This window comes from Diceros bicornis, chromosome 6 (assembly GCF_020826845.1).
Source record: "Diceros bicornis minor isolate mBicDic1 chromosome 6, mDicBic1.mat.cur, whole genome shotgun sequence".
NCBI lineage: Eukaryota > Metazoa > Chordata > Mammalia > Perissodactyla > Rhinocerotidae > Diceros > Diceros bicornis.
This window is the reverse complement of record NC_080745.1, coordinates 54,535,923-54,563,871: the sequence shown is the minus strand read 5'-3', so window position 1 is coordinate 54,563,871 and position 27,949 is coordinate 54,535,923. Positions and strand designations below refer to the sequence as shown.

At 35.1% G+C, this 27,949-nt stretch overlaps 1 protein-coding gene across 3 annotated transcripts; it reads right to left on the bottom strand.

Annotated features, from left to right (window-relative positions):
* Window positions 1-253: 253 nt before the first annotated feature.
* LOC131406795 (lipase member J-like) lies at window positions 254-23,188 on the bottom strand. Of its 3 annotated transcripts, none has more exons than XM_058542676.1 (9): window positions 23,077-23,188; window positions 22,077-22,197; window positions 15,879-16,077; window positions 15,261-15,370; window positions 13,354-13,490; window positions 12,843-12,989; window positions 5,704-5,775; window positions 1,532-1,603; window positions 254-577 (listed from the first exon to the last, which is right to left on the bottom strand). In XM_058542676.1, exons 1-9 carry the CDS (start codon window positions 23,179-23,181, stop codon window positions 344-346), a joined length of 1,197 nt encoding a protein of 398 aa, XP_058398659.1. In that variant the 5' UTR covers window positions 23,182-23,188; the 3' UTR covers window positions 254-343. The 3 variants fall into 3 exon arrangements, with proteins under 3 accessions (XP_058398659.1, XP_058398660.1, XP_058398661.1); XM_058542677.1 differs by having other exon boundaries at window positions 15,879-15,978; XM_058542678.1 differs by lacking the exon at window positions 12,843-12,989.
* Between the last annotated feature and the right edge of the window lie 4,761 nt (window positions 23,189-27,949).

The window sequence follows — 27,949 nt, the reverse complement described above, 5'->3', positions numbered from 1 at the left end:
TTATAATACATGCTCATATTTCTTTGAAGAAAAAAAACACCTTTCTCAAAAAGCCATCTCTTGCATTTGAAAATGTTTAATTAAGATTTTTGTTTCTTCTTTTGGTTATTTACATTCTGTTTAGAAGCTCAACAGACTTCTTTGGGCTGAGTTATAATCTGCCTTTTCTCCTGATATAATAAATGCTACTGATTTAATAAATGGAAAGTCTAGGGACAATGAAAAAACTATAGAGAAAAACTACAGACTTTATTTAAATAACTGGAAAAAAATACGACATAAGAAAAAATAATTGGATTTTAATAGAAATTCTATAGATCCTTCAACAGAGTACCATGGTTCTTTATAGACGGCCTTGGATAATATCAATGATTTCACGGTAAACTTGATGATATACATCTAATCCAAACAAAAAGTCTATATGATTGTAGTAAGAAATTGTTTTATGGTAAATATGGTTTGTGATTTCAGAAAGTAAAATTTTAACATCTTCAGGATCAGCCAACAAGTCACTTTCACCATTCCAAGTTGCAGCTGACACATTCATTTTTGTCACATTGTACAATGGAGAAGTTGTCTAAATATAAATGAGTAAAAATAAGTGTTTTCACAGGGAATGATACATAAAAGATGCTATTTTCTAAATCTTTAGATGATGAATCAAAATACTGTTTAAAATAAGCTGAATGTAAAATAAGTATTACCATGGAAGCAAAGAGTCTGAAAGAATAAGAAATATAATTTTTTTGTAGGAATAAGTCAGATATAAATCAAAACTGGATAGTTTATACTAAATCAGATTATTTGAACATTCCACAGAGGCAATTTCAGTTTTATTTATAAAGCATGGAAGTATTTTAATCAAAATTTTATGTGGCTGTATGACTGTCAATATGTTTATCAATAAATGATCAATATTGGCAGTAAAGATCAAATCTGATTTTATTGAATTTGACCTTTGTATTTTGCTTTAGACTTTTATACGAGCAAAACACATCAGACTTGGAGTTGGGCTGAGGCAGAAAAGTATGGTGTAAAAGCATAAATTTTAAATGAGACAAACTTGGGTTCTAATACTTCAAGTCTTTTGTCATCAAACTCATACAATTTTTACCCCCTTCTCATTAACTTCTACTTTTTCCTAATTATTGTATGTGTTTGATTATCTTCCCAAATATAATAAAAGTTTTAAGGTCAGGAAATATATTATGCCTTTTATTTCTTATTTAAGCAAGCACAGAACTAAGCACATTATAAACACAGTATTTTTCCCCTTGAGGGATGATGAATTATTCTTTTGGCTGTCAACTTCTCCAGGCTTATCCAAAATATGTATTGTTAAAATACATAGAAAACATGGAAAAGCCACATTGGTTGGACGTGACAATATGGATCCAAATCAACATGATCTTCATCTACTGGTCCTTCTCACTGTATTGTACTCTCGGGCTTTAGAGATGAGCCAGTACCTATAGCAAAATCATCTGAACTGATCAAGAAGATAGTTTTTGGGTTATACATAATTATGTACCTGGTTAAAATGAATCAAGTTCAGAGCAGGACTGCCCCAGTCAAAAGCTTTCAAGCGACTAGAATTAAAAAGCTGAGAGGAAAATGAAAAAGTAAGGCTATACTCATTTGTTCATTACAGTAACAGCTGATACAGGTTAGGTACACATTGCGCATATATGTCCCCTTTATCCTGGGTCTGCTGGTATATGCGGAGGTGGGCTCTTTTGCTCCTCCCTTCCTTTGGATAGGGTAAGAAATGGAAGAGGTGGGAGGGTGACAGAGGAATCTACAGAATATAATTCTATTGTCTTCATGTAAATGCACATCTCTCCAAGGCCTTTTATTACCCAAAGGGTGCCTGTGTGTTTGGGGTAATATTAGGCTTCCCCAGAAATCACTAAGATGAGGTCAAGAGAGAGTGCCCTGTACTAGGACTAAGATGACACTTCCCTATATACCTTGGCTTCAAACAACAGGATTCAAGAGTGTGTCCCAGAAGCCATCCCTTACTCGCAGCCTCACCACCACTATCTACTTTGAGTGTATTAAGTATAATCTGATTATGTCCATTTTGTTCCCTGATTATGTTTTCATCACAAGAAGGTTCAGACTCTTAGGTTACCCATCTTCTCTGGTACTCTAAATCTTATAAGGTACCATTCATCCCCTATTCTTTCTCCTCCCAACTCTCTTCAACTCCTAAAATTCTCTCTACCATCTGGAATTCCATCATCATTCTTTATCTTAAAACTCTTTTCTGCATGGCCCCTTCACCTTCTTGCTCTATTGACAATTTGATTTTCCCTGAGAACACTTCTTCCCTGCAGCTCTTTTAAGCAGCACTACTTTTTTGTCCCATATACCAGGTATCATTGGTCCGGGGGTTAGATTATCTCCTTTGTCCCTCATACATTTTTCCAGAGAATACTCACTTCCTCCTTCCTTAAACTCCAAGCTTTGAATGGCATGTCATTCAATTACATCATCCACTATCCTTTACTGCTGCTGTCATCTACTAAACTCCAGATTGTTCTGTTGAGTTCCTGCTCATTGTCTCTCTCTCTAAAACTATTCCAGCCTTGATATTTAGTGATTTGTTCCTTCCAGCAGCTTGTCCTCGGAGTTCCTTGAACTATCCTTCTCCAGTGACTTTATCCTCCACCCTTCACCAATGACTGACCCTGTGAATATACACCCTTTCATTACCACAATCCCTCCATGGTGTGTTATGCATCCCACTTTCTGAACATTATCTGCTGTCTTTCCAGCTAATTCTCTCTAGTATACCAATTTCAAAAATCCTTCAACTCTGTCAGGACCTTGAATTCATTCATCCTTCTAACTTTTTATTCCCTCAATGTCCTTTCTTCCCAACACATCTAGCTGAAATCCCACAGTCAATCATTAAAATTACTCACATTTCCTCAACACCTCTCCACTTCTATTTCCTACTTGCTTCAAAAAAAAAAACAGCTCCGGAAACATCAAATTATCCACCTACTATATGTCCATACTAATGAGACTGAACAGAAATGGAGAAAAACTCAAAACTATGCTGTGCTATTGAATCCACTTTAAATTTAAATTTATCCCATTTAAATTTACAAACCTCATGTAGGCCATTAATTTTGCCTAGCACTCATGCCACAATTCCCTAATCCATTTTCTCTCCCAGGCTTCTAGGTAATTATGTATAGTTTCTCCTGTCTCCACTGGCCGCCACTATACTTTCTTTTAGTAAACCAAGCTTCCTATTTTAATAAAAAGACTGAGGCAATCAGAAAACATCTGAGTCCCAAAACTTGCACTACATCAATATACTTACCAGCAAATGAACCCATACATATCCTTTCTTCCAATTTTTTCTTTATATACATTATCTATGCACCTAGTTACAGCCTCTCTCTTACTTCTTTACTAGATGTTATCTATCCCAGCAACATACTCCTTTCTCTTCTACTTCATAATTTTCCCCTCTCTACTAAGCCGTTTTCATTAATATAATAACATGCTGTTATTTCTATAATGTAATAGATAGATAGATAGATAGATAGATAGATAGATAGATAGATAGATAAACAGATAGATAAAACTCCCTATTTCCCACCAGAGCTCTTGATCAATATATTTGCTTTCTTTGCAGCAAAATTCCACAGAAGAATTCTCACTATTTCCACTTTCTCTACATCCATCATCTTTTTTCTTAATTATGGCAAAATACAATTAAAATAAAATTTACCATTTTAACCATTTACAGTGTACAATTCAGTGACATTTGTTGACAATGCTGTGTAACCATCATCCAATCATTTTTTAAATTCACTCTAATTAATCTTACATCTCCACCATGGGGTGGTGGAGCCCACTCATATCAGCAAGAGCAAATTGTGGGCATCTCTTCCCAACTCTATGTACAGTGGCACCACATTAGTAGCATGAAATCAACCAAAGATTTGAAATCAGAATCTAACCATTTTTACCACCTCTACTGGCAACACCTCAGTGCAAGCCGTCATCATTTCTTGTTTGGATTACAGTAGTAATCTCTTAACTCTCTCACTGCTTCTGCCCTTGTCACCCTACAGTCTACTTAACATAGCAGCCAAAGTATCCCTTTATAAATGTAAATCATATCATGTCACCTCCCAGCTCAAAAGCCTGCAATGGCTACCTACTTTAGACAGAGTGAATGCCAAAGGTCTTATGATGGCATAAAGCTTCCTTTCTGGCTCCCTGTTACTTTTCTGCCCCTTTTCCTACAACTTTCTCCCTTAATGACTCCCTTCAGCCACACTGGCCTCTTAGTTGTGCCTCTCAGAAATGCTCCTGACTAAGAGCATTGCATTGGCTATTCCCTCTATCTGGAATGCTCTTCTTCTAGATGTTCAGATTGCTAACCTTCTTGTCTCCTTTAAATTTTTTCTCAAATGTCACCATCTCATTGAGGCTTTGGCCTAGCCTCTCTATTCAAAAGTACAACCCACTACCCAGCATGCCTAATCCCTTTTCCTTGCTTCATTTCCCCCAATTTTTTCACAGCTTCTACCCTTTCCTAAATTTTAATAATTTACTTATTTGCTGTGCTTATTGGTTATCGTCTGTATATCTACTACTAGAATGTAAGCTTAAGGAAGACAGGAATATTTATTTCATTCACTGATGAATACTGTTCTATGATGAGCATAGAATAGTACAGGGCACACAGCAGGTAGTCAATAAATATTGTTACAATGGATGAATAAATGCAAAACTTGCTTAGATTTTTTTGGTCTAGTTCTCATCAGGAATAAACTAAACCTAAAGATGTTATAATAAAGATTTTTAATAATTTACCTCAAAACAATTACTTAGTAGATTTGAACATTTTTTAAATGAGAAAGCACTTAACCGATATCTTAGTAATACTTTAAATTTATCTAGTGTTTATTAACCTTAAAGAACACTCATAATCATCATCCTATTCAATTGTCATAATATTTTTGTTAGGTCAGAGAATTATTATTAATTCCATTTTAAAAACAGAGGAAACCGAATTCATAAAGGTTAAATAAGCTGCTCAATGTCACACTGCCAGTAAGGTGCAAAGGAAGGATTTAATATCTGGTATTTTGATCTCAAGCATAGTGTTCTTTCTACAACACCATCTTGGCTCTCAATATTAAAATGATATTCGCACAGGATTTTTTTTCTTTATCAATATCCATTTAATAAATATTTTTGAATATTTATGATATGCCAAAAACTCTTGGCCTTGTAAATACAAAAGTGAACAAAATTTCCTCATGGTCCTCCAGGAGCTCACAATTTAAAGAGGAGAAAGTGTAAAGACAAGGCATCAGGAGACCTGTGTTCTAGTCTTAGTTTTTTTTAAAGGAAGAGCTTTGAATCTTTGAGCAAGTCAAATGATGAACATGGCCTAGATGATCCCTCGTCTGTTCCGAATTAACACTTTCTCATTTGAAACACAGAAAATAATTATATTGCTCTGATCACTGCTTAGGTTTAGAGGATCTAAGAAATTATGATATAAATACATATTGTAAACTATAAAGAATTATACAAATATGTAATAATTTCATTTTATCTTTCTAAACTTATCATTCTATGTCAACGGCATGATCCCTAGAATGATGAGGTAAACCTTGATTAGTATAAACAAAATTATATTGAAATGCACTTTAAAAGTTATACCTGACTCCAGTGGAGCATATTTTGAACAGATGTTCCTGCTGGGTTATGTGTCATATACACATCCACACGACTCTGAGGGGTTTAAAAAAATTATTTTTATACTTAGCCCAACCAGAGAAAGCATTATCTTTGATATTTATTGAACTAAACAATTCTAAGGAAATTTTGAGTTAATTTTTAATGAATAATATTAGCAAAAAAGAAACAAAATTATATTTTAATTAAACACATAAATGTACTTATTTAGGGTTATCTTCTAGATGACCTTGAGTATGGTGATGACTTTTTAAATGCAACACCGAAGGCACAATCTGTGAAATAAATAATTGATAAGCTGGACTTCATTAAAATTAGGAACTTCTACTCTGCAAAAGACAATATCAAGAGAAACAGAAGACAGGTCACAGACTGGGAGAAAATATTTGCAAAAAAATATCTGATAAAGGACTGTTACCCAAAATATACAAAGAATTCTTCAAACTCAACAATAAGAACACAAACAACCTGATTAAAAAATGGGCCAAAGACCTTGACAGACACCTTTCCAAAGAAGATATCCGGACAACAAATAAGCATACGAAAAGATCCACATCATATGTCATCAGAGAAATGCAAATTAAAACAACCATAAGATACCACGACATACCTACTAAAATGACAAAAATCCAAAACACTGATAACACCAAATGTTGCCAGGGATATGGAGCAACAGGACCTCTCACTCACTGATGATGGGAATGCAAAATGGTACAGCCACTTTGGAAGACACATTGGTGATTTCTCACCAAACTAAACATACCTTTACGGTATGATCCAGCAATCACACGCCTTTGTATTTACCCAAAGAAGCTGAAAACTTACGTTCACAAAATAATCTGCACCCACATGTTTATAGCACCTTTATTCATTATTGTCAAAACTTGAACCAAAATATCCTTCAATAGGTGAAGGTAAACTGTGGTACGTCCAGACAATAGAATATTATTCAGCACCAAAAGGAAATGACTATCAAGACATGAAAAGACATGGAGGAGCCTTAAATGCATATTACTAAGTGAAAGAAGCCAACCTGAAAAGGCTACAGACTAAATGATTCCAACTATATGACATTCTGGAAAAGGCAAAACTATGGAGACTGTAAAATAATCAGTGGTTGCAGGGAGTTGGGTGGGGAGGGATGAATAGGCAGAACACAGAGGATTTTAGGGCACTGAAAGTATCCTGTATGATACTATAATGGTGGATACATGCCTTTTACATTTGTTAAAACCCATAGATTGCAGAACACCAAGAGTGAACCTTAATGTAAACCATGAACTTTGGGTGGTAATAATATGTCATGTAGGCTCATCAATTGTAACAAATGTAGTACTCTTGTGAGGGATATTGATAGTGAGGCAGACTTTGCATGCGTGGAGCAGGGAATTTATGCTCAATTTTGCTTTGAATCAAAAACTACTCTAAAAAATAAAGCCTATTTTTTTAATGAATACAAAATAAACACTTTTTCAAATACAAGATCTTGGAAAATTCATTGCCAGAAGACACGTCTTTTAAGAAATGATAAAGGAAGTTCTTCACGCTGAAATGAATGATCACAACAGGCAGTACAGAAGTTAAGAAATGAGCAGTATCTTAACTGGTAAATATAAGTAAATAGAAAAGACTATTGACCTTTTAAAGTATTAATATTAATGTTTTGTTAGATTTATGACATGTTAGGGAATGACATTGATTAAAAATATATGACAGCAATAGCAAAAAGTGTAAGAAGTTAAAAAGAGCTAAATTGTTGTAAAGCTCTGGTAATATTTAGGATGTGAATATAAACACTAATTTAATGTGGATAATAACAAGGTAAAGGATACATTTTGTAATTTATAAGGTAGTAATAAAGAATATTTCTTAAAGCTGAAAAAAATGTTAATAGAGGAGATAAAATGGAATAATAAAAAGTATTTGAATAGAATATAGAAGAAGTCAAGAACTGTGGAATAAAAAGAACATCAATAGAACAAATAAAAAGCATACAGCAAGATGACAGCCATAAATCTAATCTTATCAATAATTATACAAAAATAAATTTACTAAATATTCCAATTAAAAGATAGAGATTGTCAGGATAGATTAAAAAAATATTATGAATACTATTTTTGAACATATAAAAGACAAGCTTTAAAGTATCTTCAAGGAAGAACGAAAAAAAAAATTGATCCATCAGATTGAAACAAAAATTAAAACTACTAATAAAAAACAAAATACTTAAAATTTAAATTCCCTTGAATGCGTACAGATTAGACATAATTTAAGAGAGAATGATTGAGGTCAGAAGAAATGATTCAGAAAGGAGCAAACAAAGACAAAAATGGAAAATATAGATAAGTCGAGACATATGAGAAAATGGGAAAAAATATCTTTAACTGGAGTTCTGGAAGTAAAATGAGATGGAGATAATACAAAAATAAAATGTTTAAGGGGCTGGCCAGGTGGCACAAGAGGTTAAGTGCCCATGCTCCACTTCGGCAGCCCAGGGTTTGCAGGTTCAGATCCCAGGCGCGCACTGACACACCGTTTGTCAAGCCATGCTATGGCGGCATCCCATATAAAGGAAAGAAAGATAGGCACAGATGCTAGCTCAGGGCCAATCTTCATCAGCAAAAAAAAAGAGGAGGATTGGCATTGGATGTTAGCTCAGGGCTGATCTTCCTCACACAAAAATAAATAAATAAAAAGTAAAATAAAATGTTTAAGAATGTTTAATGATGGATGAAAGATATAAATCTACAGATTCAAGAATCCCAATAGGGGATGGCCTGGTTGCATAGTGGTTAAGTTCACGCACTCTGCTTCAGCGGCCCGGGGTTCACACATTCAAATCCTGGGCACAGACCTACGTACCACTGATCAAGCCATGCTGTGGCAGCATCTCGCATATAAAATAGAGGAAGACGGGCACAGATGTCAGCTCAGGGCCAATCTTCCTCAGCAAAAGGAGGAAGATTGGCAACAGATGTTAGCTCAGGGCTAGCCTTCCTCATCAAAAGAAAAAAAAAGAATCCCAATAAATACCAAGAAGGATAAATTTTTAAAAATCCACACCTAGAAATCTAATTAAAACTGCAGAACACTAAAAATAAAATCATAAAAACAAGCAAAAAGAACAGATTACTGTCAAAAAAAGGAAAAAACAACCTTTAGATTGAAAACTAACTTGACATCATCAATAATGAAAGCCAACAGTAATGAAAATTATATCTTTTCATGTGCTGGAAAAAAATAACAGTCAACCTAGAATTGTATAGGTATGAAAATATCTTTTTAAAAGGAGAGTAAAATAAAGTTATTCTTAGACAATCAAAATCTGATTGAATTAGCTGCCTATAGACCTTCATTAAAGGAAATTCTCAAGGAAGCACTGCAGGGAGAAGGAATGAAGGTCAAAATCTGGGTCTAAATGAACATTATCTATATATGTAATAACGTGGTGATGTTTAAAAATAGGATAGAATTAAAATATATTCTTTGGTGAGATGTGTGTTAAGGTCTTCGGTCCATTTTTTAATCAGGTTATTTGTTTTCTTATTGTTGAGTTTGAAGAGTTCTTTGTATATTTTAGATATCAGTCCTTTATCCAATGTGTCATTTGCAAATATTTTCTCCCATTCTGTGGCCTGTCTTCTCATTCTCTTGATATTGCCTTTTCCAGAGTAGAAGTTCTGAATTTTAATGAAGTCCAGTTCTTATTTCATGGATTGTGCCTTTGATGTTATATCTAAAAATTCATCACTGTACCCACTAATCTTTAGAAGCAGTTTGTAGATATCCATAAAACAACTTGCTCGGATTTTGATTGGGGCTTCTTTGAATCTACAGATCAAGTTGGTAAGAATGGATATCTTGACAACATTCAGTCTTCCTATCCATGGACATGGTATATCTCTCCGTTTGTTTATTTGATTTAATAATCAGAGTTCTGTAGTTTTCCTCAGATAGATCTTATTCATCTCTTGTTCGATTTATACCTAAGTATTTCATTTTGGGGGGTGTAGTGTAAATGGTTTTGTGTTCTTAATTTCAAATTCCACTTGCTCATTGCTGGTATATAGAAAAGCAACTGCCATTTGTATATTAACCCTATATCCTGCAACCTTGCTATAATTGCTTTTTAGTTCCAGGAGGGTTATTTTGTTGATTCTTTCAAATATTTTACATATATGATCATATCATATCATCTGAGAATGAAGACAATTTTATGCCTTCCTTCCCAATCTGTATACCTTTTCATTTCTTTTTCTTTCCTTATTTCATTAGCAAGCACTTCCAGTATGAAGTTGAAAAGGAGTGGTGAGAGGGAACATACTTTCCTTGTACCTGATCTTAGTGGGAAAACTTCAAGTTTCTCATCACTAAGTATGATGTTAGCTGCAGGTTTTCTGTATATATTATTTATCAGGTTGAGCAAGTTCCCCTCTATTCCTAGTTTACTGAGGGTTTTTATCATGAATGGGTTTGGGATTTTTCAAATGCCTTTTCTATCTCTATTGATATGATCATGTGATTTTTCCTTTTAGCCTGTAGATTACATTAATTGATTTTTGAATGTTAAACCAGCCTTGCATACCTAGGATTTTCTTCCTATATTTTTACAAATTCTCTAGTTGTTTATGCTTAGAGGATAATTCAAGACTCTGTTACTCACTCATGGCCAGAAGTCAAAGTTCTCATAATGTATTTTTAATTGTTATATCACCTCTTTTAAAGTTCTTGCCATTTCGCTACCTGGAGGATTAAAAGAAAGTTTCTTTTTTTTCCATTGCAATTCAGAGCACTTGAAATAGGCAACAGTAAAGTGACAGAAAATTTAAAATGGCTTGTATAGAACTTTTTAACAGAAGCATTCTACAATTTAAACTTAGGTTTTCATTGGATCCTCTAACTATAATTCTTCCTTGTGCTTAAAATAATGTCCTATAAAATGTTTATCCTGGATGGCATATTCCAGATAGTCCTTGCATTAGGGTATCATTGCTATTTACCCTAATGTCAGTCAGAGGCTTACTTAACTCAAAAAATCTTGTCCTATTAACCCTTCTGGAGGAAGACGCTTGCTTACAAGTAGCTTTCAAAATTGCCCATCACGCCTATCTATGAGATCTGAGATATTTATCAGTCTCTATTTCAAGTTTATCAGAGTGATAAGAAGAAATCCACTCCCTAAAGGGACTCAAATCATAACCACACACCCTTGATAACTGTATTCAGATACCTCAGGCTCATTTCTAACATTTATAAGTGTTAGAATTTATTTTTGTGAACTCTTATCAAAGAATCATAAGAATTGGAAAGTCAAAATTCTGGGTTGTTTGATGATACATTTTCCAAGTTACATTGGTGAGAGTTTTTGCCACCTTTTCCTCCTTGCATCATAGCTTACTTTCAGTTCTCTTATTTGGTTTTCCACATCTGAGTGACACTAGTCTGATGCCACTCACTGCCTTTTTACAAACTGCAAGATTCTCTTTTGGTTTTTCATACTGTCTATAGGAAAGAAATTCCAAATCAGACTCTACCTTCCCCACAGATCTTGATAGGCTCAAGAGGACTGAGTCAAACTGAACTATACTGTCACTCTTAATGTTCTCCACTGTATGTGAAATTTTTCCACTTCAAACTTTCCACGATCCCAGATAACTTGGAACACAACCATATTACAACCTATGACACTGTCAACTTTTGTCCCAGAAAGGAGACCCACAAATTTAAAGGCTAAGAAGTCAGAGTATAAGCTTTCCTAATAGTTCACAAAAAAAAGGGTTCTCAAAGACACCACGGTATAATTACAGAAAATATAGCAGTGGTCAAATATACTATGAAAACATAAAATGAATGGATAAGACAAGCAAAAATAAATATTATATTTATGATTCTTCCAGTCATTCCATGGTAGGTATATAACACTGGATGGACAGAAGAATATGAGAAAGAGGATATTAAAGTAGTCTTTTTTACCGTATGTGGCAGTAAAGTTGTTACACATTAGATAGAAGAACTGAGTTCATTTCTTCTATTATGAACTGTTTCTTTCATATCTATTTAATTGTCTATATAGCCCTCTGAGATTGGGTAAGACCTTCTTGAAGTTGAATAAAATCAACATATCCTGTGGTATGAAAATGTGTTTGGGAATTAAGAGAATACCTCTCTTTCTTTGAATGAATAAATTGGTTCTCATTGAGAAGTTCTTAAAACGTCCAGGTGCAGGAACCAACCACTAGACCAAACACCACAGCTGCTTCCACCAAATATGGATTTTTAATTTAATGTGCTAAAAGATCTTAGAATGGGAGTGGGCCAGTGGCGTAGCAGTTATGTTCTCGCGCCCTGCTTCAGCAGCCTGGTGTTCGCGGGTTTGGATCCCGGGTGCCGACTGATGCACTGCTTATCAAGCCATGCTTGGTGGCATCCCAAATAAAGCAGAGGAAGGTGGGCATGGATGTTACCCCAGGGCCAATCTTCCTCAGCAGAAAGAGGAGGATAGGCAACAGATGTTAGCTCAGGGCTAATCTTCCTCACACACACACACACAAAAAAGTCTTAGAATGAATGCCTACATCTTTAAGAAAATCTATACACAATAAATCCAAATGGCCTTGGTAATAGTATCTTGAGCATCCAGACAGTTTCCCACTTGAGGAATTTTGATGAATGCCAGAGTATGTAAGATAATTGGCAGGCATTAATTCTAATTATGAAAGGATCAACAAGAAAGGAAAGGAGTGTTAGGACCCAGGATATAAGAGGAGGAGTTAGGGGAAACAAGTGAATAGAAGACAATATAAATACAAGAAACTTCAGGAAACTAACAGCCAGTAGCAAAGGCTAGTAAAGATACCCATCACAGCAGCTGCCCTCTGTTCTTTACAGAGAGTAAGACAAATATGGAAGCAAAGTAATTCCAGTATCCTAATGCAAATTAGTTTCACAATGTTGGTATAGTCACAAAACCAGAAAGGCTAAGAATCTAACTACTAGTATATATGAATAAATCATAAAATGACACACAAGGCATAAAATAATCACTATTAAGAGCTGCTTTCTAAAAATTGTCAAAATACATTTCAAATACAACTTGTTCTCACCATATTTAAGTTCTTCAGGTCATATCCAGTCATCATAAACAAGATATCACTGCAAATCTTATCAAAATTCTTTAGTGGACAAAGCTCTGAACCAACAAATCTTTTAAACGAAGTATTAGGTAAGAAGTCTTTGTTGCCAGAAAAAGCCTGTAAAATAAATTTACTTTATCCATATTTGGAAGATCAAAATAATTAATCAAGAAATGATGTGGTGAGTTCACTACCTTTACTGCCAAATGCCTTTCTCACAGTAGTTTAAAACATTTAAATTAAGGACAAAACTTGGAAGCAGGACATAGAGATGATTTGATGGCTGGATTTTTCTCACAATGAGATGTCCAAAGGTATCATAAGTAAAACCCTATTCCTTTGTAGAAAGAAAGGCAAGAATCCAGTGCAAATTCAATTAATACATGTGGCTGTGCAAACATAAGTCAAGACCTTTTATTTTTAAGGCACAGAATCATTGTCATTTGGGTTATCAACTACAAAAAAGAAAGGAATAACATACCTTGATCACTGACTTCAACTTGTATGCCATTTTAATTAAAGTGCTTTTTGAGTATTTAATGGAAAAAACTGGTGCTAAGGCAAAAAATATTTTGATTCTTTCAGCTATCTTTGGTATTGTGGAAAATGTTATGAAAGCTAAAAGAAAATAAGATATAAATTATTCTTAAGCAATTACTAGCATGTAAGAAACGAAACCATGGCAAGTAAGAGTAAGTTCAATAGGCTCTGAAAAATTATTTTACTCATTAATTTCTTAATTAATTCACTTATGAAACATTTATTGATCGCCTAGTATGAGATATGCATATTGATCACAACATTATGCTGATTATTAGAATTAAAAACAAATGTATAGACCATAAAAGGTGATAATTTGGCAATAAATCAGTCTTGTGACACCATATTTTAAAAATCAGAAACAATATTGGACATTCATTTAACTGGCCATGGTGAAAATGAGGTAAGTGAATTTTTCCGATAGATGAATCTTAAACTTTAGGTGAGAGATTCAATGTGTCAAATTGTTTTAATATTTACTTTTAATATATTTTAAAACTACTTTGCCTTCTTGTACAGAGGATACTAAACATTAGTTTCTATGGTGTTGATAGTTTAGAGTCATTAACATAACAAATAGTAGTTTTTCCCTTTTTGACATCTTATTGAGCTACCTACTTACACATCTTCTCTATTTTTATTGGTTCTTTTTTCCCCCGGGTTCTGAGAAGTCAAATAACCAAAGAATTACAAATCATATTATGGGTCAATAACCTATGGCAAATCATCCTTTTTTTTTTTTTTTTTGAGGAAGATTGGCTCTGAGCTAATATCTGTTGCTGATATTCCTCCTTTTTTTCCTTTTTTCTCTCCAAAGCCCCAGTAGATAGTTGTATGTCATGATTATATATCCTTATAGTTGTTCTATGTGGGACGCTGCCTCAGCATGGCTTGATGAGCAGCCATAGGTCCATGTCCAGGATCTGAACCGGCGAACACCAGGCCGACAAAGTGGAGCACACAAACTTAACCACAATGCCACTGGGCCAGCCCCACACTTTTTTCTTATTTAATAATTTTCAGGTATTCCTGGTTCCAGATAATTGAACACCTGATGAGAATTTGGACTAAAAGTCACACACTGTTAATAAACATCAGAGAAAAGATCTGTGAAAAATGGGATTAGCTGTTATTCAACACAATTTTTCTAGTGGGAAGTGGATTATTCCTGCAAGAAAGTAATACTACTTAGTCTAGAAAAGACTCTTTTAATGTTGGCTTCTATTATAAAATGGCCTTTTCTAACTTCAAAGTAGAAAGAATAAACAAGAAAGAGTAAACAGGTTTACAATACCATGTAAGAGAATTATGTTAGGTCATAGGGAATATTTTTCTGAAAGTAGAGTTGTTACACATTAGATAGATGCATTAGTGTTGTGAGATGAAAGTTCTTTTCTGTCATCTTTAAACACAGGAAAGCTTTTCTCATCTTTGTGCATTTCTTAAATGTAATCTGTCCTAAATGCAAAAATATAAAGTCTTTTCAAGTCTCTCACTCTTGAAGCTCTATGTTACATTTTTAAAAAGAAAAATAATTATGAAAGTTCTATTTGTGGAACAAATGATAGTTATGACCTCACTTTGATCTTAAGATGGATATCTAGCTTTTATACATTGGAAACAAACCAAACTACAAACAACCTTGTTTTTACAATCAATTCTTTGTGACTAGAGAATACTCTGTGGAATTAAAGCAGGATGTATGCTTCAGGGCACTGCTATGCTATGCTTGCCTCACAATTCTGCTTTGTTTCACTTATATATCTAGAAGCTTACCTACAGCTTAATAAGTATTACAAACTTTAAAAAAGCATTAGGGAACATTAGCAACAAGCTTTCTTGGCATACCAATAGTAGTGCCCTGAGAATGGCCTACATAAAATATTTCCTCTTGTCCAGTTTGCTTCACAATGAAATCAATGGAGGCTGGAAGGTCGTATTTAGCCATCTCGTCAAAACTGCAAAAGAAAAAGGAAAATAAAAATGCTCTTTCTACTAATGTTATGTTAACATTTGAAGAGAATAAATAGATAAATGAATAAAGGCAATTTTCAACTCCCTTTCGGTATTATCAAGAAATTATGTGGAATAATGTACTTACTTAATACAGACTTCTTTGGGAACACAAAGTTAAGGAAATAAAATAGCCACAAGGCAGTCTTATAAAGACGGTGTTTGTACATTCTAAGTACAGAGAGGTAGACTAAATACATGGGTTACACAGTGAAAGAGGAATTAAAGCCACAGTGGAGTTAGTCACTAAAGGTTACTGCTGAAAAATGAGAAACAAGCTCAAAATCAAACAAGCACTCTTTAACATCCAAGACAAAATGTACATAAATTTTGATGGCTTATTGAAAGCCCTGAGTTGAGAAAAGAGACATATTTTATTCCATTTCATTCAAAAAGAAAATAATGTCCAATAGACTTAAAATAAAATGAAACATTACTGGATTTTTTTTGTACCTGAAAGCCCAGAATTCTTTGGAATCTGTTTTTAGGTACAAGTGTTTCCTGGACCAGGTAGTCCCTCTGCTGTTCCCCATCCACACATCATAACCAGCATCTGCCAAAATGAAGCCCAGGCTGTTGTTAGGAAGATTGGAAATCCAGCTGCTGGCAGATGTCAGCAAACCATGTTGCAAGTACACAACAAGCCTGTGAGCTGGAAGAAAATGCAGAAAATTTCTTTTTTAGTTTCGCAGTATCTACAGGAAAATCTCATCTGAAATTCAATCTTTTAAACATGACAGTTTGAAGATTTTAAAAAATTGTATAAATAGGGTAAATTACTGATATTTAATCCCATTGTACATCAAGAGTTGTTAACACAGGTCACTGATAGATTTCTTTCAAATGACCAAGTGGACAATTAGGTCATGACCCACTTAAATATATAAACTTTCGTATTCAAACATCTAATATTAATTTGGGTACTCATGTACATTTTAAATAACATTATATTTTATATGATTTTCCCACTTTTTCATTTCATAAAATAATTATATAATCACATTTTTCACAGACATAATCTTTGTCAGTGTCATCATCAGAACTACTGTTTTAGTCACCTAACAGAGTTCCCAGAGCCCTAATCTATACTCCCATGGTTTTTGAGAAATAAAACCTTTTGAATAACATAAAGTGTGCTCACTAGTAACTTCGTTTTAAGTCCCAAGTTGCCATTCATACATAATCCACATCATTATCATCTACTGTAATGATGCTGTTGGTACCCTGCATAGACACCAGTAACTAGGCTGGTGCTCCTATTCTTTCCTGTTGTGTTAGCTGCTAACTGTACATAGCTGCCCCTTCTGAGAAGAAGCACTCTTGGCATTGTTGGCTAAATGGGATCTTCCACACTGGGGGAGGAGGAAGACAACCTATACTTTGACCAATTGACACAAAGGTACAAAAGGCTGACTCCCTTGCTTCAAGGTGGGACCAACTCTGATGTACTTCATGTTTTATATCTCCCTAAGGGACCAGGCTGAAACTAGACTCCACTTGAGACCACATCTCTTTTCTTGACTCCTTCCTCTGCTCACTTCTCCTTCTCCCATTACTTTTCTCCTGAGATTCCCTCAATAAATCATGTGCACTCAAATCCCTGTCACAGGCCAAGTAACAAGTTCTAGGGAACTTGACCTAAGAGTTACCACTAAAAGTGATCAATGAAGCAGACATTTAAGGATGACATTATGGAGTTGGATTACTTGCTAGTTGGCTGGCAATGAAGGTCACATTGTTGGTTGTAGGTGTAGTATTGCAAAAACCTTGAATGTTGTAGCACTCCAATGGCTAAAATATTCATGTTTCCTGTGATGCTATAGGAAAGGGATGACCAATTTGTACAGTATCTCTGACAGTTAAGAGCTACAGAGAAAATATAATTATAAGGTCTGGGAAATAGAGTAGCCATCACTGAGTACCAATGTTTTGAAGAGAGAAATCAACAGGCTCAGGGAAAATTAATCACCAATTCAAAGCAAAGTATGAAAGCCATTAGACTTCTTTGGCAGCATCTAAACACTCTTTTCTCCTATAGCCAGAGGGCAAACTGAGGTGAAAATCATGGTCAGAACCTAATTGTAAGAACAGTAGAATTTCAGGAAGGTTAAATTCTCAGAACTGGGAAGAAATTATGCCTTTTGAGGGCCTTGATAGGGAAGTAGGACCCTGAGACTTAAGATGAGGATATCTGGGTAGAAGAATTTCAGAACCTTGAAACCCAGATTTCTCTGAACTCATTGGGACTACAGAAGTGACCCACTCCTCTTTGTTAGAGGATAATAGCCCTCTGACTTAGATATCTTTCAAGACAAGGCTTCTCCTCCTCATGATCCACCCCAATCCTTTCCTGGCTACTCAGTCGGTAACTATGGTTAAATTCTAGCATGACTTGACTGAGGAAGTGTTGGGCCTGTTGGGGGAAAGGAGAGATTATATACTAAAGGAGCTACAAAATATGGCTAATATGTACATGACAGCAGGAACTGGGAGAGTATGCCTGGGATAGATCCTGAGGGTGTTGGATCAAAGGGGGATATATGCATATACACAGGCCTGGATAATGGAGAATTTGTTCATATGGGAGTACATTCCTATGACACAGAATTTAACACACTGGCAATTGTTCCGGAGGTCAGTCCTGACATTCTGCTATTTCTTGGAAGCTTAGAAAATTCCAGAATTGCAATAGCAGATTGTGGAGGAAAGGATAAAAGGGCTTAGATGTAGGCATGCTAAATCTATTAAATAAGACCAGGATACCAACCAACTGACTAATACGCGTTGGGAGGGCTTGGAGGATATTCCATTTACCATGTTGAAAAAAATACACCAGTGAGGACACCAGAAAGATTTTTAAAAACTCAGAAGTGGAGAATTTCCACTACCATTTTGGGATATATAGTAAACCAGAAGAAGTATTGCTCCATTCTCACAATGATCTAAGTTCAAATTCACGACTTTTTAAAAACTCATCAGAAAGCTGATGTCACAGATCAAAAATCTGGCCCCAAATCTGAGGAGAGACAGGTGCTTGCAAGAAGAGAGGAAACACAATCAGAATAGTTCAGGTAGAATAATTGAAGAATTAGCGAAGGCCAGGTATCGGCTCCAAGGACAGTGTGAAGCCTCTGAGTGCAATAGAAACTGGGAAAGTCCCTAGTCATCTGCAAACTCTTTCCCAGGAACCCAAAACAAACCTCACAGAAAAGATTGGAAAGAGTTTTATGAAAGTGTCCGTTGGGATGCATACCTGTGAAACGGAACCGCAGCCATGCAGGAGGGGCAAGAAACTCTCCTCTGATTCTTTCCCCATCTTCCCTCCAGAACAATACTCAATCTGTGTGCATGAAGGGGAAGGGAGTAGGAAAGTCAACAAACACTACACAGAGTACACTAACCAACCAAGTGCAGAGGATGACTCAACCAACAGATGTCAGCAAGGCACTGTTTTTAGCTACCTCAGTGCTTGTGCAGTGGGCTCACAAAAGCAGTAGCCATGGTGGCAGAGATGTAGGTTAAACACTGGTCCACCATTATGGGTACCTTCACCACAGTAGATCTGGCTACTACCAGGGTAATATGTCTGACCTGCCAACAAAAGAGATCTCCTCTGGTACCATCCCTCAAGAAGACCAAACCAGCCACTTGAAGACATGCTGGGTACATTAGACCCTTTTTCTCCTAGGAGGGGCAATAATTCATTATGAGTAGGATTGATACACATTTCTGCTATAGTTTGCCTTTCCTTCCCAATAGGACCACAGTCAGCACCACTACTCAAGAGTTCACAGAGTGTCTGATCTACCAACATGGGACCCCTCATAAAATTACCTTAAATCAAGGGACCCACTTCAGGTCAAAGAAAGTGTATCCATTGGTATATGGCCATGGTATCTACATCCTACTACATAACTACCATCATGAGTCTGCTAGCCTGATAGAGCAATGAAACAACACCTTGAAGGCTCAATGGAGATGCAAGCTGGAAGATGACATCCTGTAAGTATGGATGCTATCCTTCAAGATTCATTATATACCTTAAACAATTGGCTCTAATATATTGCTGATTCCTCCAATTACTAGAATATAAGGGTCTGAAAAAAAAAGGGATAGGATTAAGAGTGGCCCCACTCACTATCACTCCCGGTAACTCACTCAGGGGTTTGTGCCTTCCATCCTCACAATTTTAGGCTCTATAGATCTAGAGGCCCTTGTTCTCAGAGAGAAAACGCTTCCACCAGGGCACACAGTAAACCTCCCAATAAACTTAAAGCTATGAGTGCTGCCTTGTATATTTTAGGATCCTCATGTTAGAAGGCAGGGAGGCAAAGAAAGGCATTACTATATAGGCAGGAGTAATTGGCTTTGATCATTATGAGGAGGTAGGACTGCTGATACAGGGAATGACAACAGGGAAAATATATTTGGTATTCAGATGATCCACAGGGACATCTTTTGTTACTTCTATGCCCTATTTTAACTATAAATGTACAAGTACAGCAGCTATGACCTGATATGGACATAGCAGTCCTTGAGGATGTGGTAAGGGTTTGGCTTACCACATTAGGCAAGCTAACTGAGAGGGAGGGGAATATACTATGGGTGGCGGAGGCAGGAATTTATGAGTATCAGTTACAGTGTAGGATCAGCCGCAAAAGTAGACGTTGTAATTTGCTCCACTAATCTTCCTCTGACCTACAAGAATCCTGGAAAAGCTGTACCTGAATGAAATAAACTTAATGTGAAAGACAAGTGGATTTGAGTAGTGCAAGGGGTGTACTCTATTGGATTATTTTGGTGCTGCATCCAGATTTCCTTTACTAAGCAGATGGACAATTCTCTCAGCTGCTGTGAGTGTTGCTTTTGAAGAGTTCTCTATCGTCCCTTTGTCAGTAGAATTGCCCCCAGCCAAATGAGAATTGCTTTACCCGGGAGATTAAACTTCTTTCTAAGGGTAGGTTTAGGGCAATGACTGACTGAAATGGGAATGCAAAAAACTAGCTCTCTAATTTCAGGGTGGGACCACCTCTGTGGTGCAGTTCATGATTCAGGATTCCTAAGCTCCTCTGAGATCATATTGCAGCTGAGTCCTTCCTTAGCTCCTTCTCCTGCCCTATCCTGATTTCCATATTACTTTCTCCTGACAGTAGTCCATCAATAAATCACATATACCTTGTGGGGGATCAGAATTGGCCACTGCAAAGTGTGTCTCTTTGGCATGAGGAATATTTTGGGTTGGTTACTTTTAAAAACTGCAGACATGGGAGAAGCTCTGAAAAGTAGAAGTTACCCTTTGTAAGAGACATTTACATTTGTAAGGAAAATCTCCATTTGTAAAGGTATCTCTCTCTCTGTACCAGGAAGAAGGGGGGATGACCTTATCTCTAGAAACTCTTATTAAAGTGAAAAGCAAGGACTTAAATCTGCATAGTAACTTTACTCTTGTTTACTGTGCTCTTCTGGTAATCTCCCATAACTAACTCCTCTCACCTCCAATATCCTCCTTTGTCTTTAGCTGAAATGGTATTTAAGATGAGACCCCCTGCCATTTTGGTAAGTTACCCAATTTTTCCTGCGTCTCTCCCATGTATACATGTTATAAAGCTTTGTTTGATTTTCTCCTGTTATTTTGCCTCATGTCAATTTAATTTGTACCCCAGCCAGAAGGACCCAGAGAGGGTAGAGGATAGGTCTTCCTCCTCTATAACCTGAGTCCCTGTTTTGGGCTATGTTTCTAGAGAACTCTAAGGCACATGTATTTTAAAATTATCTTAAAATCTTTTACAGTATTTGCAAAATTATGTCATACCCTGAGGAATGATTATTATAATTATGGTAAATCTATGTTAACATTTTCTGCCTGGTAGATGTGACCTTTCTAAGGATCCAAAATTACATTGATTGAGATTGTTTCAAATTAATGTGTCTTCTCTGAAGTGTACTTTAATGTTCAAAATAAGAACTTGAGAGGGTGTCCTATACTATGAGAAACATTCTTTTTAGGGAGAAAAATCTAAGGAGAAAAGAAAAAAAAGAACCCTGGCTTTTATTTGGGCAATTAGATGAATAAGCAAAAGTAATTTGTTACATATTCTGCTAGTAAGTGGCAGATCTAGGATTATAACTCTAGTGACAAATTCTAGTGCATTTTGCACCCCACCCTGCTGATACTAGTGTACCTATTGTTGGAATAAAGAGCCATGAGGCTGCTACCAACCTGATCTCTTTACAATTCCTAGAGAAGAGAGACATAAGGACAAGTAAGGAAATTTTTAAGAATGAAGAATGAAGCCATTTTGAAGAAGGCAGGCATTCTTCAAACCTACAGGATACTGTAACTGTGTTTTGAAGCATTTCTAAACCCCTAATTAAGCAAAGAAAACTCTAGAGAATCAACATATATGAGCAAAGTGATCCACAAAGAAAACCTGGGAGGAACAACTTATGTTCCACCACACTTTAACACTAAGCTGTGAAGAGGAAGCTAGTGGAGAATCAGACTTTCTTCTTGAGGCATGTGGAGAGACATATGAGAAATAAACTTAATCTTCAAATCCTCTTCTTGTCTTAAACTCATTGAGAAGAAATGGAAAAGTTAAGAACTTCAGGCCCTAGACAGTCACCAATTAATCTTGAATTGACAATTACCTGAATTGTTATCATTGTTTGTCTTCCCATAAGGAATTCTGTAAAGGCCAAGGATATAACCATCTTCAGTGACAACATCATACTCTTCATCTGGGTAGCCCCAGTAGGAAATAATTTGACTCTAGATAAAGAAAAAGCAAACCTTTTAGAATAAGATTGTTGGTCAATTAAGTTGAGTTGTTCGTCATTTCTAACCTATTATGTAAAAATGAACTTTTATATTCTCTTTCAACCTCAGGCCTATTTTTATTTTCACTAATTTACTGATTCATTCAGTAATAAATATTTATAGAATACCTACTAAGCATCAGTCTTATACACTAGGGATTTACAGATAAAGAAAACAAAAAATAAAACCACTGCACTCAAGGAGAGATCTCAAGAACTAACCTATTAATTTTTTTCTCACTACTAATCACTCATACTTTTACCTACTCACCCAAATACAATTTTAAAATATATGTGTGTCTATAAATTTTTGCAGGTCTATGCATATAGCCAAACTTATATCTGAAATTTGTACATATATGAGTGTATACAAGAAAGAATTCATAAATGAAGGTATGGATATATTTATACATATATTTTCATCACAGAGATGGCATAAGGCTGAAGGGGAAAACTGTGAATTATAGAACAGTAGTTGGGGAATATTAGTTGACCCATATCAAAACGTATGAACGCAGACATACAAATTTGACTATAGATATGTTAAAATAAAAACCCCCAGGGGCTAGCCTCATGGTGTAGTGGTTAAGTTTGGCACATTCTGCTTCAGTGGCCTGGGTTCCTGGGTTTGGATCCCGCGCATGGACCTACACCACTCATCAGCCACACTGTGGTGGTGACCCACATATAAAGTAGAGGGAGATTGGCACAGATGTTAGCTCAGGGTTAATCTTCCTCAGCAAAAATAAATAAACAAATAAAAACTACCCAAATTGAAGAGTAGCATTCTTTGTTATTTCAGCAACTTAGCATTTATTTCCTAGCAACTTACAATATTCATATTTGCTTCAGGGTTCACAGATCTTCGGTATTGAAAAGCACCATGAGTAGTTCCAAGAATTAGGATGAAAGACATCACCTTGAAAAGGCACCACATTTGGGATCTACCTATAAAAGGGGGATTTAATACCATCAAAATTGGAGCAAGTAGTACCATTTGACTGTTTAAATAATTCTGTGAGGTAGAGAATATTACCATCTTCAGATGAGAAACCTGATTCTCTGAAAAATTAAATAACTTGTCTAAGGATACACAATGTATAATTGGTGTCAGGATTCAGATTCAAGCCTGCTTCATTCCAAAGTCTGTGCTTTTCCAACTACCCTAATTTATGGCACAAATTCCATGTGTGAAGTCTCTGTTATAGTAATATTTAGCCCAACTCTGAGAGCTTTATCACATATTGCAAGTTAACTGATATCTGAATTAAAGATGTAATAACATTCTTACCAAACTAACATTTATGTGAAGTATGTTTAAAGGTTGTTGGGGTTTGGGGAGGGAAAGGGTACAGGTGGGAGATTAGGAAGTTTGGATAACTTAACTTTCATTCAGCCTCTTGGGGTCTGGATTTTATTTTGTTTACAGAAATATGAGTTTGAGTATTTTAAATTCTGGGAAGGCAGGATACTTAAGTTCTTTCTAGAAGTGTAAGAAACTGCGGAACCATAGAGGTCACCACCCAGATTCTCCCTCAAACAGCATGACTTACAGATTTCATGAGCCTTGTACAATAAGCCAGACACTATACCTAGAAGGACATTATGCATAGTTTATAAGACTCCCAGCTCCACCACTCACAAGCTCTGTGACTTAAAGCAGATTACTTAACCCCTCTGGGCATCAGTTTCCCTATCTATAGAATATGAATAATACCTACTTCTCAGGGTTGTTATAAAACTTAAATTTGACTAATGGATATGAGGCTTTGTTAGTGTAATACCAGTTACATAGCTAACATGTAATATATATGAGTCCTCCTTGCTTAAGAGAACAAACTAGCAATTTAGGAAAATAATTAACATGAAAATAATTGATATGTCTTTCTTAAATATTTGTTAGGCTAGTCTTTAGTACAATACTTTAATAGCTCAGTACAAATTATGTGGATCTGAAAGTTTTAAACTGTATTTATTTTTTAAAAATATTTTCTAATTTAAAGCTTTAATTTATGGAAATTGGACTTCTTCCCTTTGGCCTGTTTGTATTATATTTCATATAATATCTGTGTTTTCATTGAAGGCAACAAGCAAATTTTAAAACAGTATTACCAAGGGGCCGGCCCTGTGGTGCAAGCAGTTAAGTGCGTGCGCTCTGCTTTGGCGGCTCAGGGTTCGCAGGTTTGGATCCTGGGTGCGCACCAACACACCATTTGTCAAGCCATGCTGTGGCGGCATCACATATAAAGTAGAGGAAGATGGGCATGGATGCTAACCCAGGGCCAATCTTCCTCAGCAAAAAGAGGAGGATTGGCAACGGATGTTAGCTCAGGGTTGATCTTCCCCACACACACACACAAAACACAAAACAAACAAACAAACAAAAAACAGTATTACCAAGGTTTCTCTACCAAAGAGGAGAGAAAAAGCCACTAATTTAAGTGAATAAGAAAAAACATTTATAACATTTGTAATCACAGTCTAGAACACACAAAACACAAAACAAACAAACAAACAAAAAACAGTATTACCAAGGTTTCTCTACCAAAGAGGAGAGAAAAAGCCACTAATTTAAGTGAATAAGAAAAGACATTTATAACATTTGTAATCACAGTCTAGATATTCCTCTTTGGGTGTGTTCCCAGAAAAGTGCTAGTCAGGTAGGAAGGCTATTTAGTTCTCTGTCCTCATGGGCTGTCTCAGATAGTTGCATGGAAACAGAGTGGGAAGGGCTATTTCCTCTGTCTGTATTGCCTGGATTCTGCAGCTTACTATACACTGCTTGCTTTCTAGCAGAGATTTTAAAGTACTTTGTATTTTGTCTAGAATAAGTGCATAGTTTGTCATCAAAAATAAGACACTTTTGAAAATGAACTGATACTAATGATTAGCTTGGGAAAACGGGCATAAATTAGTCTGTCCTAAGGAAGTAGGACTTATGGCTACTCAACTTATATCCTTATTTCCCAAAATTTTGATAATTTTATCTTAAGAAAATACAGGAGAAGGATTAACATTTGGCATATAGTTGTTGATACTCCTAATAACCACCAATGGGAAATGTTCAAACTGAATTAAATTATTAACTTTATTTTCTGTTTACAGTAACTTATCAATGGTACAAAGCAACTAGTAAAAAGGTTCACTAAAATCCAGATCTGTGCTGTTCAATAACTATTGAGCACTTGAAATGTGGCCAGTGCAACTGATGAACTGAAATTTTAATTTATTTAAACTAATTTTAATTTATAAAGTAAAGCAGTGTAAAATATTTTTCTGTTAAATACAACTTCATTGTTTTGGTAAGACTACATTTCACTTGAATCATTGCATTACATAAGATATTATTGTGTTCTTAAAATGCACAAATTGGGGGCACATGTGTCTTTTCTAATATTACATGTAAATACGTCACTAATCTTATCAGTAGCAGGGGATATTTTTCATTTGAATAATTTTTTTTTCTATTTATACTGATGTTACATTGTAATGTATTTAAATATTTTATGCAAACAGCAGGAGAGTGATACCCATGTAAATCATAGCTGGTATTTAAATTGAAATAATTATTTTAGTTAATTATTTTTCTAGCTTATAAATTAAGTGTGGACAATTTTTCAAATTTAAATGACAGCACATTACTGATGTAAAATTGAGTGGCGGTACAGAAGCTAGTATTGTAACCAGATTAGTAAAGGAAGAAAATAAGACCGGAAACAAGTATGTCTCAACTTTCACAATGAATGGCAATTGTAATTTGCCATGGCAGAGCAAAATGAAAAGTCTTTTTTTCTTATAGTAAAAAAATGTTAAGGATAATGCAGTAGAAAATGTTAGGAGATATTTTCAGCAAATACATAGTGAATTTGATAAAGAGTTTCTACAGAAAAGAATCAATAAAATTAACTGTCTGAATTCAGAATTTAATGTCCAACAAACATTTAAGCATTTTTAACAGAACCTGAGCTTGTAAATTTAGACTGCTATAAAATGTCTTGGATTCTTGCACAAAAAAAGAAAACTACTTTTAGATGGGGAATGCTAAACAAAAATTATTACACTTATGCAAATTTTGTTACAAAATGATAAAGAAAAACATAAAAATGATATTTTACAAATAGTGAAAGATTTTCAATTATGCCGCAAAACAATTTACCAAACAAATAATACAAAATTTTCTAAGAATATAAAAATTAATTGATTAAAAATTTGAAAGATTGTCTGTATTTTTCTTCAGTTTTAGATAAGTTGGGCAATAAAAGAGAAAGTGCAATGAATACTTTGGGTATATTTTGTCTCAGAGTGCTTCCAGATTTACAAAGAAATGTTGTCAATCTGTCACTTGTAGAAAACCTGTAAAGAATCAAACTCATAGTGCAGATGTTTTTAAATCTTTTACATTTCTTAAAGAATTTCAGCCAACTATGAAAAAATTAGTTTCTATCACAATGGACAGTGCTCCAGCTATTTTATTTCAGAAATTCAGATTTATTGGATTTTTTTCATATTTTTAGCTTTCAAAATTTTATTGGCAATTCTATCACATATTCTTTTATAAAATTTTTGATTTTGGGAAAATACATATAATAACATTTACAATGTTAATCAGTTTTAAGTGTATAGCTCACTACTGTTAAATATATTTACGTTGTTGTGCAACCAATCTCCAGAAACTCTTTATTCCCATTAAACAACTCCCTTTTTCTCCCTTCTCCTAGCCCTTGGCAACCACCCTTCTATTTTTCTCTTTCTTAGTTTGATTACTTCAGTTACCTCAAATAAGTGGAATCATACAGTATTTGTCTTTTTGTGACTGGCTTATTTCACTTGGAATGTATGTCTTCAAAATTCATCCATGTTGTAGCCTATGTCAGAAATTCCTTCCTTTTTAAGGCTGAATAATATTCCATTGTATGTATATACCACATTTTGTTTATCCACTCATTTGTTGATGGACATTTGAGTTGCCTCTACCTTTTGGCTATTGTGAATAGTGCTGCTATGAATATAGGTGTACAAATATTTGTTTGATATATATATTTTATATATATATACCCAGAAGAGAAATTGTTGGATCATATGGTAATTTTATTTTTAACTTCTTGAGGAACTGCCATATTATTTTCCATAGAGGCTGCACCATCTTGCATTCCCACCAACAGTGCACAAGAGTTCCAATTTCTCCATTCCTTTCCAACACTTGTTATTTTGTTTTGTTTTGTTGTTGTTTTTTATTGTGATAAAATATACATAACATAAAATTTACCATTTTAACCATTTTTAAGTGTACAATTCTGTGGCACTAAGTACATTCACATTGTTGTGTATCCATCACTAGCATCCATATCCAGACCTCTTTCATTTTCCTAAACTGAAACTCTGTACACATTAAATGCTAACTCTCAATTTCCCCTTCCCTCAAGCCCCTGCTAATCAACATTCTACTTTCTGTCTCTCTGAATTTGACTACTCTAGGAAACTCATATTGGTGGAAACATATATTTGCCCTTTTGTGACTTGCTTATTTCACTTAGTATAATGTTTTAACATTCATCTGTGTGTACCATGTGGCAAAATTTCCTTCCTTTTTAAGGCTAATATTCTACTGTACGTGTATACCACATTTTGTTTATTCATCTGTCGATAGACACTTGGGTTGCTTCCATCTTTTGACTATTGTGAATAAGGCTGCTATGAACATGGGT

Coding starts and splice junctions, on each gene's coding strand:
- LOC131406795 (XM_058542676.1), bottom strand. CDS start 23,181: ATGTGGTGCCTTTTCAAGGTGATGTCTTTCATCCTAATTCTTGGAACT. Junction 13,491..15,260: donor TTCTCAGGGCACTACTATTG/GTATGCCAAGAA, acceptor ATTTTCTTTTAG/CTTTCATAACATTTTCCACA. Junction 578..1,531: donor ACTTGATTCATTTTAACCAG/GTACATAATTAT, acceptor ATTTATATTTAG/ACAACTTCTCCATTGTACAA.